Below are 19,118 nucleotides of genomic sequence, written 5' to 3'. Positions count from 1 at the left end.
ACCGGCAGAGGAGACTGCTGGAGCTCCTGCAGCCTCGGGTCAAGCTTGAGAGAAGAGGTCAGCAAAGTTATGGTTATGGGTGTTCCGAACTTTCTTTACAAAATTACACATTTATACTCACTAACTGGCAAAGAAAAAGATCAAAACATCTGAAACGAATGATACACAGATTGTTTTTATGACGTAAACATAAAGATTTTTGTGAATTGGGTGGGTTTGGTCACTTTCACTTTCTCTACACAGCACTTAATGTAGAAATGGACAGACTTAGTGAAGGTCAAAAGATCAAAACAGCTAACCACCTCGGAATCTGTTTTATATTTACCTTATCATGAATATTTCACTATAAATATTTTTTTGAGTTCTAGGCTCTCTTAATTTAAAAAAAGTGTTTTATTTTTAAAGAGTTGATAACAGAGCTGCACAGCTGTGACGTATTGATGGAAGCCAGTCTCGAGGAGAATGAGCATCACACGCAGCAGTCAGGTGTGTTTGTGAGGAGGTTTTGCATTAGAGATTTTGTGTTGTAAAATACAAAAAACACCAGCAGTACAAGTAACTGAACTGACAAAAGCAGATGAAGTAGAAGTAAAAGAGGAGTTGGAAGCTCTGTGAGTGTTAGAGTGCTGGTTCGAAGTTATGAGATTTGCAAATGAACTGCATTTTGTTTTATTCATATTTGACGTAGAATTCCAACATTTGTAGAATTGAGTTTGTAGTAAAAAGCCTTTATTTTAGTGAGTTAAAGACATTAAAAAATGCAACAAAATGCATCAGCTTGCACCTCTTACAGGTTGTAGTGATACAAAGATGCTAACAGAACAGTTACAGCTGCACTCAGCACAGCTGTGCAACACTAAACAGCATATAAGAAGGCAAAGTGTATGTTTTTGTTTAGAACTCAGCAATTTCCTGCTGTGAAATTTAGGTTAAATTGGGTTTTGCTTCAGTGCACGCATAAAAATTGTAGAAGTGTATGCAGATGTTGTAAAAATTTACTTTAGTGGTCAAACAGTCCTCTGATGTAAAACTCAAACATTGCTGCGTTAAAACTGACTTTCTGTGTCCAGATGTGAAGGACACTGTGAACTCAGGTCTCCCGGTGTACGATAATGTGGAAGAGCAGGGGGTGGAGATGCCATTTGTGCAACCAGACACAAACTCCACACAGCATGAAGAACAACTTAAGGAACCAGATCATCAAATACCTGTAAGGTTTGAAATTCACATATCTATCTTAGATATGTGAAAAGGTCAAAACTTAAAATTATTCAAGTCAGCTCTCGTGTGATTTATACTGAAATTTTATAATTTTGCAGTAAATGGTTGTTAATTAGTTTGAGTTGAGACATAAAGTGAAAACCTGGCAGAAATGCAACACAAAACCGATCCAAAACCAATTAAGTATTTAGATATATTACTAAGTGTGTCTACATAAGCTGTAATTGCCTCAAGCAGCCTTCAGTTCAAATCTTATAACTTAGCTCTCTAGATCCACCTGAAGGTCATCTGAATGTATTCTCCAAGGTTTTTAATTAAAGTTCTGGTCACACAATTGGTAGAGTATGTTTTGAGGCCCTATATCATTTCAATAAGGTAGGTCAATTTCAGTGAAATTGACCTACCTTATTGAGTCTTTTCTACCAATTGGTTTTGATTTTGGTATTGCCCAAAAAAATCCACCAAATGGCACCGTGACTTAAAAAGATAGCCCGAGAAGGGTCTGGCTGCAGCCGCTGTGGAGTACCATATTACCTCCACAGTAACCGGAAACACGTGACCTCCACAGTAGGCGGAAACACATGACCTGCATGGATACAGTGGAAACCTTGCAAGGATCGTAAAGGTTGGGACAGAGTCTTTCATATATAAATTTGCCGTTAGCAATTTCACAATTCTAGGAATCATCTAGTTTGCTTAAATTGATCATATTGGCACTTTGCGTTACAGCAACGGGCATTTTTAAATTTAGTTTTTTTATCGTGCTCCATGGCAGAGAAACACACAGATATGTCTGTTTACGGGCCCTGGTTAAAGTAAGAGAGCTGGATTAAGGGCTTCTGTGGGCGAGATGGCAAAAAATACACATTTTGCGTTAGAATATGATTTTTTTGTTGGCATCAAAGATGGAAAGTAACAAAGTACAAATACGTTATTATTGTACTTGAGTAGAAGTTTCTGGTATCTGTACTTTACTGCTACACTTTCTTGTGCCTACTTTATACTTCTGCTTCTTTCATTTTAGCATGACATGTACTTTGTACTTTGTTCATGGTTATTACATTACATCTGCTTTTTTGTTGCCCAGATTTTAGTTAGCCTCGGTTAAATTGTCTGTTATATGTCAATAGATACATATGTCACAAATAAAAGTGTCTTGTAAATTATGTTTTTGTAAAGAATTTTCTCCCCAAATCTCTTACATGCTAACTGTAACATGTTATTTCTGCTAAAACCGGAACCTAAATGTGTATGTGGTGTTTATCTGTTTTTCTCTGTTTTAGATGCACATATCAATTTGTAATTCTGCCTCAAAGCCAGAATTGCAGGAATGCACAACATGTTGCAGAAGACTCTTTCACTGCCCTCTGTGCCCCAATTTCAGCCCTACTGTCAGGGCAGTGATTGAGGAGCATATAAATGGACACATTAAAAATGCTTTGCCTTTTAAAGGTTAGTATTATATATACCTTATAGTTAAAGTTATAAACATGCACTTCTTTTTAGTACTTCTGCAGTCTCTTTGTTGACTTGAAAGTTGCTTTTCACATTGTACAGTTCAGTGCATTCATCAGCAAGAGAAAAATGTGTTTTCATTAAATACATTTTTTGTTCGTGTTCACTACATTTCTTGACAGCTCTTGTGATCCACACCATTTTCCTTTCATTGTTGAGGATGGCTTGGATATTTTTCTTAACATGTACACTCTGATTGTTAGATAAATTGATTGCATTCCATATAACTACATCAGGGCTAGCAAAATTTCAAAATCCCTGGTAGCCCTTCGGGCAGGGACTCTTCAGTTTTTGGTAAATACATCCCGAAATAAATTTAAGTAGCCCGAATAAAAAAAGAGAGCAATTTTTTGATTGATGTTTTGTTTCCGTTACAATATTATACATTAAAGCATAATATTGTAACGGAAACAAAACATTAATCAAAAAATTGTTGAAACACAAATTACAACATTGTATAAAAATTACAATCATCAACTCAAATACTTGGTTCTAATTGAACAGAAATTTCTATGAACTTGTAAGAATTGTGTAGAACATGAATCAGTCTGTGTCAGATCCTGAATTTGAAATTTCCACTGAAGCCACGGGTAAGAGGCAAGTGGAACCAAGATCTAGGCCATTTGCTTTTTGAAGTGCAAAGACTGCTAAATTTTGCCAGTGGTAGTTCACTCTTTGCAACATAGTACGCTGTTTTAAACTGATTTTCAGGTTTATTTTTAGTATGTTATTTGCAATTGGTGTTTGTTCCGGGAAAGATATTGCAGACTGAGCAATAATGCATTTCTTGCATTTCTCATGGGTTCTAATGGGGACCTTTCTTAAAATGACTGGTCCCAGTAACAAAGGCGCTTGTCGACTCAGAAATCAAGGGTAAACCAACAACACACCCGGCAGAACATTATGTTATTTACACAGGTGCACATAAGTGGTCCGCATGTGCGCATTCGCTGCAAAATAAAAGACGCGCACCAGATAAGAAGTTGCAACGCGCGTTTGCGTCCATATAAAAGGCACTGTTTTTGTCCACTAGAGTGGGATTTTTACGCGATTTCAAACGCAATTTCAATATGTCACATATTGACAGTGGCTCACCGATGCCAATGACATAATTACCCAGCTACATTTCCGAAAGAATGCAAAAGCATTGACATATATTTTTCCTTCCTACGATAGCCCGACGGGCAGGGCAGAGATAGATTTTGGTAGCCCGACTGGAAAAATTGCTAGCCCCGGGACGTCGGGCTAGAGATTTTGCGAGCCCTGTACATTTAAATTACATGTGTTTTTTTTTTTTCTCTCTTACAGACAAAATTATATGCCGGTGCAGGCTGCCATGTAGGACAACAGGACACTTTCACTGTCCTGTCTGTAACATGACAATCATACGGCGTGGGGATATGGCAAGGCATTTATTGTCATGTCAACATTCTTCAATAGCTAGTCAGCCACCACTATCAGGACTGCTCCCCACTGCACTCTCCAAGGTGCCCCGCATCCCTCTCGCTGCACTCTCCAAGAAGCCCCGTCGCCCTCTCAATGTCTTCTCTCCAGCATCTAAACCATTTTCTGAATCTTCGATAGAACATGCATATGCTCTACCCTCTGTGCTAAATGAAGTCCATGAAAATGAAATGCCCTCACTGTGGTCTTAGTCTTAAAAAAAGGCCAAAAATATTTATCACGATATACATTTGAAAATTTGCGATAACGATATAACTGACGATATAATTGACACTAGACAAAATACTTTACAACTCCTCAACTTTATTAGTGCAAAAAAAAAACATCAACATGCAGCATGCTCTACCAAAAATAGTGCTTTGTTGTGTATCTGACGGATGAAAGCTAAACCAGTTCCACACCACTGAAGTTGCAGAATTTTTACAAACCAATTCTGGTTCATCAGTTTCATTTAACGATCCACTTTCGCTCTTCTCATTCTGCGTCGCCGCCATGTGCGTATGTAAACAAAGGCACTGCGCATGCACGTTTTACCCATATTCTGTCACAATGTTTCATTTTCTTATCGTTGCCCAACATTACACCGGTATTACTGTGAATGGTATGATATAGCCCAGCCCTAATGAGGAGGCATTCAAACAGATCAATGGATGTTTGCCTGGCCTGTCATCTGCAGTGTTTTTGTGTAGAGGGACTTCTTCCTGTTTGTTTTTCAGTTTGCAGAGGAAATGGAGCTCTTTTTAAAAGCATGTGCTGACGAGCAGGGATTACGGGTCAATGCGATGTTTGACATTTAATGGAGAGATGAAGGAACTGGCTGTTTGGGGGTTTTTTGGGGTTTTTTTTATGTGTTGTTGGGTTGTTGTTGTTTTTTCAGTGTACAGAATTCCAATTAAAGTTATTTCAAAATGTTGTTTACTTGTTTCCATGTCCATACTTACAATAAAACATTACAGTGTAAATGTAACAGCATTGTTTTATACTTGAAACTTCAAAATTAAAAGCTTAGAGTTGCTATTAACATTAATGCATTACCCTGTAATCAATAAGATTTTTATACATTTTATGCATTAAGCCTCTGGGCTTTGTGCTGGCCATTTGTAGCCACTTCACTTTTATTTTTTTGCTGTGTTAATGCAAGTGGAATGAAAGGGTCTTGATTTTTTTCAGCTTTAATAACTTTCAGCTTCTTAAATACATCAAAAATATATTCACTAAACATTGTTTTTGCCTCTATCATGGCAAAAAATGGTTAAAATTGCTTTCATTCAAAACTCAACACATAAAAATGATAGTTTTTAATGTTTTTTTTGTTTTGGTTTTTGTTTTGATTTTGATTTTACAAAATTACATCATTTACCCATTTTTGGCCATACAAGCAATTTCATGTAATATCCTTATTTTCAAAAAGGGTGTTTGATGGCTTACCACACCCCAATGGATCAAAAGATTGACGGAGGTTTGATTTTAAGGATCTAATACAGGGGTAGGAAACTCCAGGTCTCGAGAGCCGGTGTCCTGCAGGTTTTAGATGTGTCCTTGATCCAACACAGCTGATTCAAATGGCTAGATTAGCTCCTCAACATGTCTTGGCGAGATTTTATATTTATATATATTTATATTTATATTACATAGACTGCGGTGAATTTATTGAGCTTTGAGGTTCCCAGTCAAACGTAGCTTTGAAGCACGTGCTAAAAGCACTCTTGTACTTTTCATAACAAGATACCATATGCAAAATATTAACACTCAAAAAAAAAAATCATAGGACCGTTCAAAGCTGCAGCACAAACAGCAAAAAATACTGTTTGTAAATGTGTCTGGGAGTTTATGCAGGTGCACAAAGGACTACCGCTTTAAGTAAGTCTAACAGCTTCCAGATAATTTTTTCTTTCTGAAAAGATGTAGAAAAGAGCATCACTGCTCTTTTCTACAATCTCTCGGATGTCTTTGAATACAATGCCTTTGTCCAGTGGAAACCACTTCACAGTTGTAGCAGTCCTCTAAAACCTACAAAAGAGTAATGATCCTGGAAGAAATGGGGGACACACTAGTGACCTCAACAATTGCAAGACAGCCTTGTCTCTCATGCTCAGCCAAAACAAAATAGGTAGTTTCATCAATTATATGGTGAAAAAATTAGAACCTCATCCCCTTTTTCTGGTAATATATAATCTCACTGGCATTTAAAGGATAAAAAATGAATTTAGATAAAGTTTTGGTGACAAGGACTGGTGATAATTTAAAGAGTCAAGTCCGTCAAAGTAGAAAAATGTTTTAATATATATAGCCAATCTAAATGTCAATACAGATATATCAGGAAAGTTTTATATCAGTTGATATCTCAGCCCCACCAATACGTTGGTTGGACTTTAGTAGATGCTACAACAGGAAAGAGAAGTATGTTCTTCTGTATGGGTCAGAATTCCAACTCAGCATTTGCATCACAAGCTTTAGAGATGTACCAAACTCTGACATAGACAACATGTGAGACTGTTGTTCTCTTTGCAAGAATAGATGTTACCGCTACTGTTTCAGGAAATCTCACTTTCAAATACAGGCACTAGTAGCTAAAATCGTGAGTCTACATCCCACTCAGAAGGGCTAGAATTAAACTATTAAGTGATTTTTATTTTTTTTTTGTATTTACCATTAGGATAAAGGGGTGGTGAACCATTTTTTTCACTCGAGTTAAATAACAGCAAAGACATTCACCTTTTTTATTCATCCCGAAATGTCGATTCTAATCATCTGAACAGAGTCAACTTTTTGGGATTTCCTTACCTGGATGATTGAGCATGCATCAATGCTTTTTAGTCATGTTTTGTGGTTCAGTTTGTATCTAACCAGGCCAGAAGTCAGAGTGTGCAGACCTCTCAGTTCTATTTTGTTTGTTGTCTAATGTATATTTTGAGCTTTTATCAAGAGATTATCTGTAAATAAACTTGTTTCTGCAATCAGTTTGAAGTGAAGAGGCCCAGCAAAGCTCTGACTGGCGGCACGCAGACCCTTCCAAATTTCCGGATTCGCATCTTGGAGGATTCCCAGACCGAAATACTCTCTAACCTTGGTATACTTCATGTTCTTTGTTTTTCACCAATATTACCAATATTAAATGTGTTTGAATGTAAAAAGGCCCAGCAAACTGTTTCAGAGTGACATTCATCGTTATTTCAGGACCTCCAGGTGGACTCTTAGGTTTTACAAATGATCATGAAAGTGCCTTTTTTTTCTTGGTTTCACAATGTTTTTATTGGTTTCACAATTTCACAATGACCTCTTTGTATTTCAGTGTTTAAGAAATGTCCAGTGCAGGATCTGAGGTGTCCTCCTGGTCTACAGGAGGACGACTTCCTGGAGCTGCTGAGGTCCACCTTCCCTCAGCTGGGCTCTGATGAACCTTTGGACTTTTTTACATCCAGCACAAACAGGAGGCTCCAGCCTTTGCAAGTAGAGCCAAGGACCCCAGAGGTGATCTACAAGGCCATCAAGACTGCAGGAAGCTCGGCCCTCTACATCAGACCGAAGGTAGGTTGATACAGTTCTAAACAATTCATAAGAGGCATTTTGACACTTGTGGAGTGATGTTTTGTTGGGAAGGACTGCATTCTCTTCAAGATTCAAGATCCAAGAGCTTTATTGTCAATACAGTAGTATACAAAGTATACAGTGTACCAAAATGCTGTTTCACCCTAAGCCCCCCATGGTGCATTTATAAAAATATAAAGGATATATTTTGAAGAGATAAAAAACTAGGTGTTACAAATAAATAATATGCAAAATTTCAGTAAAATTAAGGCATAAAAATGGTACTAATTACTAACTATACAATTCTTTACAATATTATAATGGTAACTATACAATATTAACTGTACGATAAACAAAGATAGTATAATTTAGATGTGTGTTCAGAATTATGTGACTGAGTGCAAATAAGCATGTGGTTTTCAGGTCCAGTTTGTAGTGGGTTTGTGGAAGTTTTTGTTGTTGTTTTTTTAGTCTTTTAATGAGTATTGTAAGGTGTTCATAAGGGTGTATGTGTATATCAGTCCTTTTGTGGTAGTGAGTTGAGGGCTCTGACTGCTTGGGAGAAGCAAGTGTATGGTCGTTACGGTTTTGATGCTGCAAAACCATCTGCCAGATGGAAGGAGGGAGAACAGTGCATGTGAGGGGTGGAAAGTGTCCTTCACTATGCTGTTCTCACGTCGGATGATGTGTCTGCCATAGTTGGGAGCTGTCCTCACTATCCGCTGCAGAGACTCTTTTCAGTGAGGGTGCAGTTCCCATACCAGATAGTGATGTAGCAGGATGCTCTCAATGGTTCCCTGGTAAAATGATGAGAGGAGGGAGACTGGCCTTCTTCAGTTTCCTAAGAAAGTGAAGACGTTGTTGGGCTTTCTTCATGTCGGTGGTGGAGTTCAGGTTCTAGGAGAGGTCAGCTGATATGTGCACACCCAGGAACTTCACACTGTTGACCATCTCAACAGCAGATCTGTTGATGTGCAGTGGGGTGTGGGTCGTTGACCTCTTCCTGAAGTTAACAACCATCTCTTTAGTCTTCTGAACATTTAGAGACAGGTTGTTATTCTGACACCAGTCCATCAGGTGTTGAAGTGTCATCCTGACATCTGCTGTGGACAAACAGAGTACTTGGTCATTGGGGGAGGGGGGCATCTTCCTTGCTGACTCTTTGTTCTCTGCCTCAAAACGTGCAAAGAAGTCATTTAGTTGGTCTGGCAGTGAGGGATCACTGCTGCATGCCGGAGGTTAGGGCTGGGCGATATTGCCTAAAATCCATATCGCGATAAAATTTGAAGCATGTGCGGTAATGATATATTTCGTGATATATTATTTTCTTCTGTATAACACATTTTCCACACTATATGGCACACTTAAAATCCTTTAATTTTCTCAAAAATCGAGAGTGTGCCTTATGTATGAATTCTGGTTGTGCTTACTGACCTCGAACTGATTTTGGCGTGCAGAAATCTGTTAAAAAATGTTTTAGTACAACTTTGGTAAGCCGCACTGCTTGATGGATTGTCAGAGCATTACAGCTGCCGTAGTGAGGAGCTTCACAGAGTAATCTGGGTCCAAAACTCCGTCCGCTTCAGCTCCCAAAGTCAAACAAACACTGAGAGCTAAAAACGGTCTAAATTCTTTCATCTTTAATAAAATCATCAGCGTTGCTGCTTTACCAGGTGTAAGAATTAAGTTTAACATCCAGGCATCCATGAAAACAGAATTTATTAAATTTAACAGAGTTACAAGTTAACAGGAAGTTAGCTCGCTAGCTTCCACCTAAACATGACATACCATGTTCCGACTGAGAGATTTTTGAAACGAATTAAAACGTACAGCTCTACTACCACTTCCAACATAAATGAAGACAGAAAACTAAACAGCAGTGGCGTTTGCAGGGTTACTGAAGTTGGACTACCTGGTATATAATGTTGTGCTACGTGATTGCTAGCGACACAACTATGTTAGCATAACATTAGCACAGTGAAGCTGGTGGATGAACGCCAACTTTTTTTTCCACGCGATAAAAGTTAACGTGAGGGATTCTGGTGGTCAGGGACAAATGCAATGGCATAGCAGGATGCTATACACGAGCCAAACTTCAGTCAGGAGAACAACTGAGATTATTCATCCACAATACAAGGTTAGTTATTAATATACTGCAACAACATGGGAACAGAACAGCTGCGAGAGAATTCAACATTAATGAATCAATGTTATGGAAGCGGAGGAAGCGCAGTTTTTGGCTTTCCCCATATTTCAAAAGTGCTTCATCTCTTTGCCATAACTGTCGCCCGCCATAATTTGCAGATGATAATGGTTGTAGCCGCTGCAATGCTTTCAACCAAAACAGGCGCAGCTTGATGATGTCATCAACATGCGCTATCGCGATAGAGCGGTATAGTCAAAATCTCTATCGTTGGCCAAACTTATATAGTTTCTATCGTATATCGTTTATATCGCCCACCCCTACCGGAGGTGTTGGCTTGTAGCCCGTGATTGTTTGGATGCCCTGCCACATGCACCAAGTATCCTTTGTACTTGTGAAATGTGTGTTGATCTTATCTGCATACTGCCGCTTTGCCTCTTTGATGGCCTGTGATAGGTCTGCTCTGGCTGTAGTGTAAACTTGTCTATTTTTGGACTTAAAGGTAGAGTCTCTGATTTTCATCAGGTTGCGTAGCTTTGCAGAGAACCGGGTTTATGGTTTGCATAGATGATGACGGTCTTGAACACAGTGACATCCTCAATGCATTTGCTGATGTAGCTGGTCACCGAGGTTGTGTACTCCTCCAGGTCCACGGCGTCTGAGTATGTAGCAACTTCTCAAAACATATCCCAATTTGTGCATTCAAAGCAATCTTGCAGAACAGATATGACCCCCTCTTGCCATGTTTTCACCTCTCTGACGGTTGGAAGTCTGATCCGTTTGTTGATGGGTCTCTTAATGGCATTTTCAGAATAAATATTCAATAATTTTGCCTGTTCAGACATGTTCTGATTATTTTCATACCAATTGGGTTGTATTTTTACCAATTAGTGCATATTCATCTGGCATTGTTATATCAACAGGGTAACAAATTTTTTACACATTTAGGGTTGTTTGTTCAGTCCAGGAGAAGTTTTTCCATAGAGACCGAATCATTTGGAAGCTAAAGCTTTCAAATGATGAAATGTTATGTCAGTTGGGGCATGTTTTTTTTCTGTTGGGGAAAGTAAACACTGGCTGGCTAATAATGGTGAAGTTTGAGATGTTTTTCTGCTGTGTCTGTTTCTCCAGAAACAAGATGACAACTCCAGATCCAACCCTGCAACACCATCAGCTGATCGAGCAAAATATATCAAAAGGTAATCAAACTAACCAGAAGCAGTATATGTTAAAAGAATGCTTAAGGAATTGGGGTTGGTTGACGTGAGGAGGGATGCACACTCACTGGAAAAGAAATATACCTTTTTTTCACATTCCCACCATATGTATTCAAGACTGGACTATTTTTTTATGTGACACTTTGATAAGCATAGAATTATAAATTGTGATATAGGGGTGAGAGATATTTCGGACCATGCAGGGGTGTACCTGACACTCCATTTGGATTCAGATCGCAAAGAGACTTTATGGAGATACACAAACAATAACTGCGGAGGAGATTAACAAGGCCATTTCAAAATTGAAAGGTAATAAGATGGCCGATGAGGATGGCTATCCGGCAGAGTGGTATAAACACTTCAGAGATCTAGTAACCCCTCTGCTGAGGGATTGCTTTAACCATGTGCTTACAGGGGGGGAGATACCACCATCCTGGAAACGAGCAGTTATTTCAGTAATTCCCAAACCGGGTAAAAATAGAACAGAATGTGGTTCCTGTAGACCCGTATCAGTCTTGAATATCGACTATGGGATATTTGCAACAATATTAGCTAAACGGTTGGAATTTATAACTTCAGAACTAACGGATACAGATCAAACAGGTTTTGTTCGAAATAGGCAAACTCATGATAACATGAGGCGGGCTCTCCATCTAATAAATAAAATGAAAAATATCGAATCAGTAGCTGTCAGTCTTGACGCCGAAAAAGGTGTTTTGTAATTTTATTTGGGCCAAACAAAAACCAAGAATAAAATTTCAGACGTTACAACTGCAAAAGGACAAAGGTGGATTCACTCTGCCATGTCTTGAGAACTATTATAATGCTGCACAGTTACGAATGATGATTGGGTGGTGTGATCCAATGTGTGAGGCTAAATGGAAAGAGATAGATCAATCCTACTGTGAGACACCGCTTCAATCACTGCCTGGACATTAACCACTCATTAAAGGACATATAGATGCAGACCTGCTCCCGGCACTAATGAAAGTGCCCATAGAGATATGTCATAGGATACTCAAATATGAGAAAACTGAAAAAAGTGCCCGGACGTTACGATGGCCTGCTTACGATTCGGATTTTGCACCTGCAAACATGGATAAGAGATTTATACAGTGGTCACATAAGGGTATAACAGGCTACTAGAAGATTACAGATAAAAATGTACTAAAAGACTACCAGCAACTTCAGAGAAGTTTTTACTTGGAAAGACAGGATTTCTTTAGATACCTCCAGCTGAGGCACCATTATGACAGAAACATAAAATTCCTAGAAGAGGAGGGCACGGGCTTGGTTAAAATCTTCATTGACTCTTGTAAGGGCAATGCACTAAAGAAACACATATCCAGATTATACAAATGTTTACAAAGATGTAGGAATAATGACACAACATATATCAAAGCTAGATGGGAAAAAGAGGCTGAAATAATAATACATGACAACAACTGGTTCAATATATGTAAGGCTGTGGTAATGACCTCGAGCTCAGGTCTATGGAGGGAATTTGCATGGAAAAACACGTTTTTTTGTCACGCATAATGCTAAGAGTAAACAAAGTAAAGACCCCAACAAGGCTCAGTGTTGGAGAAACTGTGGATGTGTATCTGCAGGACATTTTCATATTTTTTGGGAATTTGCTAAGATTGTCCCCTATTGGCTAGTAGTGATCAAAGAAATCAATACCATGATGGGCTTGAACTTGCCCCCTGATTTCACTGTGTGATTTGCCACAAGGACTGAGGAATTCAGACAAATATCTTTTATTGATACTATTGGCTGGTGCAAAGAAAGCCATAACTCGCAAATGGCTAAACGTGGATCCACCGTCATTCTTGGACTGGATAGGCATTATCAAGGAAACTTACACAATGGAGAGACTGACTTTCTCACTAAGACTTGCTGCCGATAAATTTGAGAAATGCTGAAAAAAATGGGATCTTTACTTAAATGGAAAAATGTTATAATTTCTGGTACCATGTGTCATTTCTGTAATTCACCTATTTGATCTGATTGTACCATAAAGGGATATGTCTTTTTTTTTGTTTGTTAGGCTAGATGCTCTGTGCTTGTTGGGGGTCTGAATGTTTTGTAAAAGATATACAGGACTGTCAATAAAAATAAAGTGTAAAAAAAAAAAGGTAATCAAACTAAAGAGGGCATCAATTGTGCGCTCTTGTGTATTTGCTGGCTCTAAAGACGTATAGCACTGCTGCACCAAACCTAGAGCCAGTCATACATTTTGGTCACGTTTTGTTGTAAAAATTGAAAACACAATGTTGTGACACTTTCAGCCAATTAAAGCCATTAAAAAATGTATTTTCCTTCTTCTCTGCGTGTTTGCGTTTGATAGGGTGAAATACAATGACGCAAAGACTCCTATAGATTTCCGGATCCGCATCCTTGAGGACTCTCAGATTGACACGCTCTCGAACACTGGTACGGTCATGTTCTTCATTATGGAGCTAAAATGATTAGTCGATTAGTTCTAGAGACTGGCAAACTATGATTGCTAAATAAAAATATATGTACAGTGGTGTGAAAAGGGGTTTGTCCCTTTCTTGATATGATATTTCTTGTTTGTCACACTTGAATGTTTCAGATCATCAAACATAGTTTTAGACAAAGATAACACAAGTGAACACAAAATGCAGTTTCTAAATGAAGTTGTTTATTATTAAGGGAGGAAAAAAATACAAAATGTGTGAAAAAATGAGTTCACCTTGTAATCGGAAAAGTTGCTGGTTCGAGCCCCAGCTTGGACAGTCTCGGTCGTTGTGTCCTTGGGCAAGACACTTCACCCGTTGCCTACTGGTGGTGGTCAGAGGGCCCGGTGGCGCCAGTGTCCGGCAGCCTCGCCTCTGTCAGTGCGCCCCAGGGTGGCTGTGGCTACAATGTAGCTGCCATCACCAGTGTGTTAATGTGTGTGTGAATGGGTAGATGACTGGATGTGTAAAACGCTTTGGGGTCCTTAGGAACTAGTAAAGCACTATACGAATACAGGCCATTTACCAAAGAGCTGGAAATCGGGAAGGGGGTAAACACTTTTCCACATCACTGTATATATTCCACAGCTGGTTACTAAGTGATTGCCTGAGGTTATCAGATATCGCTAGGCAAAACTCCAAAGCAATTACAAAGAAATCGAAGGTGTAGCAACTGATTTTGGATAACTAGCAACTAGTCAGGGAATGCACATTTTTACCTAGCAACCAGAAGCTGCCAGGGAGTCTCTAGGCTGGTGTAGCTGAAGCCTTAATAAGTTACAAAGAAGTGTGTTTGTGTGAGTGTGATTTATGTTAATGCAAGTTTACAAAACCTCTCAGTGACCAGTAGTTGTTTGATGAGGTTGTTGGATGAGGTCTTCTTGGACTGTGGTTGATCACTCTGCTAATTTTTTTTTTGTTGTCTTTTGTTTTATAGACTCAAATAACTGTTAGTCAAATAACCATTTACCTGTTAGTTAAATAACTGTTAGTTAAATAACTGTTAGTTTCTTTCAGGTTTTAGATCCATCAAAGGTTGAACTCTTTTTATTTCAGTGTTTAAGAAATGTCCGGTGCAGAATCTGACGTGTCCTCGTGGTCTACAAGAGGACGACTTCCTGGAGCTGCTGAGGTCCACCTTCCCTCAGCTGGGCTCTGAAGAACCTTTGGACTTTCTCATATCAAGCTCACACAAAAGGCTCCAGCTGTTGCAAATAGAGCCAAGAACTCCAGAGGCGATCTACAACGCCATCAATGCTGTTGGAAACTCGGCCCTCTACATTAGGCCAAAGGTAGGTTGATCCAGTTCTAAACAATTCATATGAGACATTTTGACACAACATTTACATTTACAGCACATGATTTCTGCTTTTCTGTAGAGCAGCAGCTTTCACAATCTGCTTTGCTCCTAGCTTGTCGATATTTTTGAGTCAGGTGATTTTCTAGCAAGGAAGTAACATCTGACATATGGTTCTTACTGGCTTGTAAATGTCTGTAGTTGTGGGTTGACTAGAAGAAGAGAACTTTTGAAAAGACGGTTGAATTTAAAAAATCTAATCTAAACTTGTACTTTTGTTGTTTTTGTAAATAAATTTGTAAAAATAATTTGTGGAACTAACCCTTACAGACAGGGAAGGAGGAAGAGAAGACCCTTCACTCTTTACAGACAAATGTTGACCCACCGTCCAGTGATGCCGAGGCACTGAGAAGTGTTAAAGCTAAACTGCTTTCCAGGTAATTTAAAAAACTGATAAAACAACTGAAATTAAAGAGATTTGCTACTGATATTTTTTTTTACAAAGGCTTTTACAAAAACATCTTCTGAAACAATAAAAAAGAAAATGAGCAGCATGAAAAAAAAATCAATTGTAGCCAGATGACACCATAACTTACTTGATTATTATGCTTAATTAAATTAATTAATATAAAGAAATGCATACGTCATTTTACAAACAGGAGTCAACTGAAAATTAAAGACGGCGAAATCTGAGAAAAGAAAATGGCTCTAGAATTTACAATTTACAGTTTTACAGGTGGAAATTTTTCAGCAATTTAATTAATGCATTTAATTAATTAATTAAGATATATAAGTCTAAGATCTAGTCTAATCTCCTAGTTTCCTAGTTTTGTGTTTTGTTTCCTGCTTTTAGTGTTCGTGTTTCACAGCAAATAAAGCCGTTTTGAGTGTTAGACGTTAAATGTCTCAGTTTGTATGGGATCTCTGGGGCCCTCAGACAATGTCAGTTAACACAATCCTCCGTGCCATCTGCAGATACTAGCTAAAGCTCAGTCATGCAAAAATAAGTCATATTTGAACATGGCCCAGACGTGCCATCGTGTGCTGTGGGCCAAGAGTCATTCAAAGAAGTCCAAATTTAATATTATTGTTGGTGATCATGAACGTTGCGTCCGCCAGGGAGACCATCCATCGTGTTATCAGCGTTCAGTTCAAAAGCCAGCTTGTCTGATGGTAACGGGGTGCATAAGTGCACACAGTATTGGCAGTGTGCTTGTTTTGGAAGGAACTATGAAAGCTGAAAGGTATATAAAGGTTGTAGAGCAAGATATGCTTTCCTGGGAGGAAAACTCTTATCCTTTTTTTGTGCAAATTTTTGTTTTGCAACAACATGTGACTAAAAACCAAGCCCATTAAATATCAAGTGTTTTTCGAGATTGGATTACAGTGGTCCCTCACTATAATGCGTTTCATTTTCGTGGCCTCGCTGTTTCACGGATTTTTTGGGCGCAATTTTGCATGCTTTTCTTCTATGTCCTGATCGACTGTAAACCATTGTCAATCAATCTCGTACCATGTCTCCAGTACAGTACAGGATGTGTTCAGCTTGTCAAATTTACATAAATCTTCGCTAGCAGAAGAAAGCAAACACAACAGTGTCGACGTCAAAGGCACCTGCAGTAGCACCCAAAAGGCAGAGGAAGATGCACAAAAAGTTGGACTTCTGGATAAGCTAAAGGAGGATAGAAGTTACCGTATTTTTCAGACCATAAAGCTCACCGGATTATGCATTAAGCAAAAAAACAAACAAAAACCAAACAGTCAGATAAGTCAAACTTTACTCAACTCATTCTTCTTCCATTGATTCATTAATGATGAATTCTCTGGTAGCTGCTCTATTCGTATGTTCTGCACCTGAAAACAGGGTTTGATCTTTGGTTTCATTCTATTATACTGGACTTATTTTTCTACAAAGGTTTGAACTTTGTGTGAAAGAAGTGTGAAAATGTTCATGCCTGTCTGAGAAAAGTCTACAGAGTGCGTAGTGAGGGGTTTTTACAGCCTTAAAACATCTATAATATTTGTAAAAAATAAAGCTTACCAGTTTGTGAATTTTACCTATTGTGTGTTATTTTTAGAATGTAATTCCCACGATAAACGAGGGACCACTGTAACTGGGATTCAGTGAACACTTAAGACTTTGTCATTTTGAATTTGCGCAAAATAACTACAAATTTATGTTCCTTGGCAGCCCAACTCAGCATGACGATGACACAGTCGACGTTCTGGCCACCAACTCAACATCAGAAAACCAGGACCTGCAAACTGAAGGAGATGCTAGTGACAGCGAAGTTAACTCCAGTGATGGCATGAATGAAGATGAGATGTTGGATGGAGACGATGACTGGAAACCTGATCCCAAGCCGCAACTGCCAAAAAGAAAAAAAGAAAAACAAACAAAAAAGAAGCAAGTAGCCAAGTGTTGGATAAAGAGGTTTAAGGGTAAAGTTTCCTGTAAAGTTTGTGGAGTTGGGTACACTCACCTGGCCAGTTTGATGAGACACATCTGGAGTCATGTGGATGAGCCGCAGAGTGTTTGTGGAGTTTGTGGAAAGACTTTGGACTCTGTGGAAAGGTTGAAGGAACATCTTCAAAATTACCAAAAAACTTACAAGTGTTTAATTTGCGGGAAGTCTTTCTACTCCAGAAAGAGCTTCCGGAGCCATGTGTCTTTTCACACAGCAAACAAGCTGTTCAAATGTAACGTTTGTAGCAAAACCTTTCCTCGAATGTCTGCCCTGAGGATTCACCGTTCGATTCATGTGGAGGAGAAACTATACCAATGTGATATATGCCCCAAATCATTTGTTCTTAAGGGACAGCTCACAGCTCACACCAAAACCCACACCAGGAAAGAGCGATACCACTGTAAGATTTGTGGTAAGTCTGTCTCTGATCGCAGGGCTTTGAGCCGACACAAGCTGACTCACACTGGTGAGCGGCAGTATTGCTGCCACATCTGCGGAAAGCAATTCAGACTTCAATGGTCTTTGAAGACTCATGAGAAGATTCACACAGCCAGAGACCAACCGTACCTCTGCCACATCTGCTGCAAAACCTTCACGACAAATCAGACCCTGAAGGCTCACCTGAAGACGCACAGCAACGAGAAGCCTTTTGTCTGTGTCACATGCAATAAAGGTTTTGTGAGCAACGGCAAACTAAAGAAACACTTGCGAGTGCACAGCGGTGAGGCTCCATACGGCTGCACCATATGTGGACGCTTTTTTAAACAAAGGGCTGCCCTAAACTCCCACGTCAAGATCCATGCAGGCATCAAACAGTTTGTGTGTGAGATCTGTGGGAAGGCGTGCTCTCGCAAGGCACACCTGAAGATTCACATGAGGATCCACAATGGAGAGAGACCGTATCAGTGCACATTATGCGAGAAAGCCTTCACTCAGAGCCACTGTTTGAAATCACACATGAAGATCCACCAGCCCGAAGGACACAAGTCCGCCACTCAGTCCACGCTCTAAGAGACATTTTAGCACAGGGTTTTAAAAATCAGTCAGTTAAACATTTTGGTTTCCCGAGTTCATGTGCTACAACCTTTTATATTTGTTTGTTTTCTTAAGTCAAAAAAGTATGGAAGTGTTAACGAATTTTTCAGACTATTTTTGGATAGTTAAATGTAAATGTGATTATGATGGTCTCACTATGGTGAGTTTTCCCTGAAAAGGAAAAGGAAAAATTCTGTGTATTAACAAAAAACGAGTGACTTATTCAGTTATTGATTATTTCTTTTGGAGATTATTTCGTTTTGGGTTTTTTTTACCAAATATGTAGATGAACATTTTAATTTTCCTTTTTCAACTTGTGTTACTTGACACTGCCGACTAAGGTGGAGTCAAAAAAGCAGTTTATGTTCTTCTGTTGAGCAAATCCTCAACTCCAGACTTTCTATCCATCCATCAAACCAGTTCAGACTTGTGGGTGCTGACTGGGGTCTATCCCAACTGTCAGAAGAGGAAGAGGATGGATGAATGGATAAATATAATTGTTACAGTGTCACCTTGCCTCAATTGCTGTAGTGTTAGCAATTACAGTGTGATTTTTTTTTTCCAGATGAGTCTTGTTAGATTCCGAGGTTTTGAGGTTTCACTTGTTTGGAACAGCAAAATGTTACAAATCTTACTGTGTGAACTGTGTGCTTAATTTAGATAGTAACATGCTTCCTTGAATAAATAAATAAATAAAAAGCTTACTAGTACTGAGTTGGACCTCCTTTAGCCTTTAGAACTGCCTTA

General features: G+C 38.9%; 1 protein-coding gene and 1 long non-coding RNA gene across 4 annotated transcripts in view; both read left to right on the top strand.

Annotated features, from left to right (window-relative positions):
- The window catches only part of LOC146523163 (uncharacterized), a 19,595-nt gene extending 520 nt beyond the window's left edge, over positions 1 to 19,075 (top strand). Inside the window, exons 1-12 of one of the 3 annotated variants that reach the window (XM_085144956.1) lie at positions 1 to 57; positions 406 to 486; positions 1,071 to 1,210; positions 2,505 to 2,673; positions 4,045 to 4,223; positions 7,162 to 7,270; positions 7,493 to 7,728; positions 11,003 to 11,070; positions 13,439 to 13,524; positions 14,628 to 14,863; positions 15,199 to 15,305; positions 17,060 to 19,075. The exon at positions 1 to 57 is cut by the window's left edge and continues 520 nt beyond it. In XM_085144956.1, the coding sequence (XP_085001082.1) occupies positions 1 to 57; positions 406 to 486; positions 1,071 to 1,210; positions 2,505 to 2,673; positions 4,045 to 4,223; positions 7,162 to 7,270; positions 7,493 to 7,728; positions 11,003 to 11,070; positions 13,439 to 13,524; positions 14,628 to 14,863; positions 15,199 to 15,305; positions 17,060 to 18,347 (2,756 nt within the window). In that variant the 3' untranslated portion in view covers positions 18,348 to 19,075. The remainder of the gene's footprint in view (positions 58 to 405; positions 487 to 1,070; positions 1,211 to 2,504; positions 2,674 to 4,044; positions 4,224 to 7,161; positions 7,271 to 7,492; positions 7,729 to 11,002; positions 11,071 to 13,438; positions 13,525 to 14,627; positions 14,864 to 15,198; positions 15,306 to 17,059) is intronic. The other 2 variants (XM_085144937.1, XM_085144947.1) reach the window with 2 other exon arrangements.
- LOC146523164 (uncharacterized) lies at positions 10,257 to 10,545 on the top strand. The gene is made up of 2 exons (XR_014871512.1): positions 10,257 to 10,343; positions 10,380 to 10,545. It is a non-coding gene; the product is annotated as an uncharacterized LOC146523164 (long non-coding RNA).
- Positions 19,076 to 19,118: the final 43 nt, after the last annotated feature.

The sequence above is a fragment of the Neolamprologus multifasciatus genome, chromosome 3, assembly GCF_963576455.1.
Source record: "Neolamprologus multifasciatus chromosome 3, fNeoMul1.2, whole genome shotgun sequence".
Classification (NCBI taxonomy): Eukaryota; Metazoa; Chordata; class Actinopteri; order Cichliformes; family Cichlidae; genus Neolamprologus; species Neolamprologus multifasciatus.
This window is presented reverse-complemented; position numbering and strand designations above follow the sequence as displayed.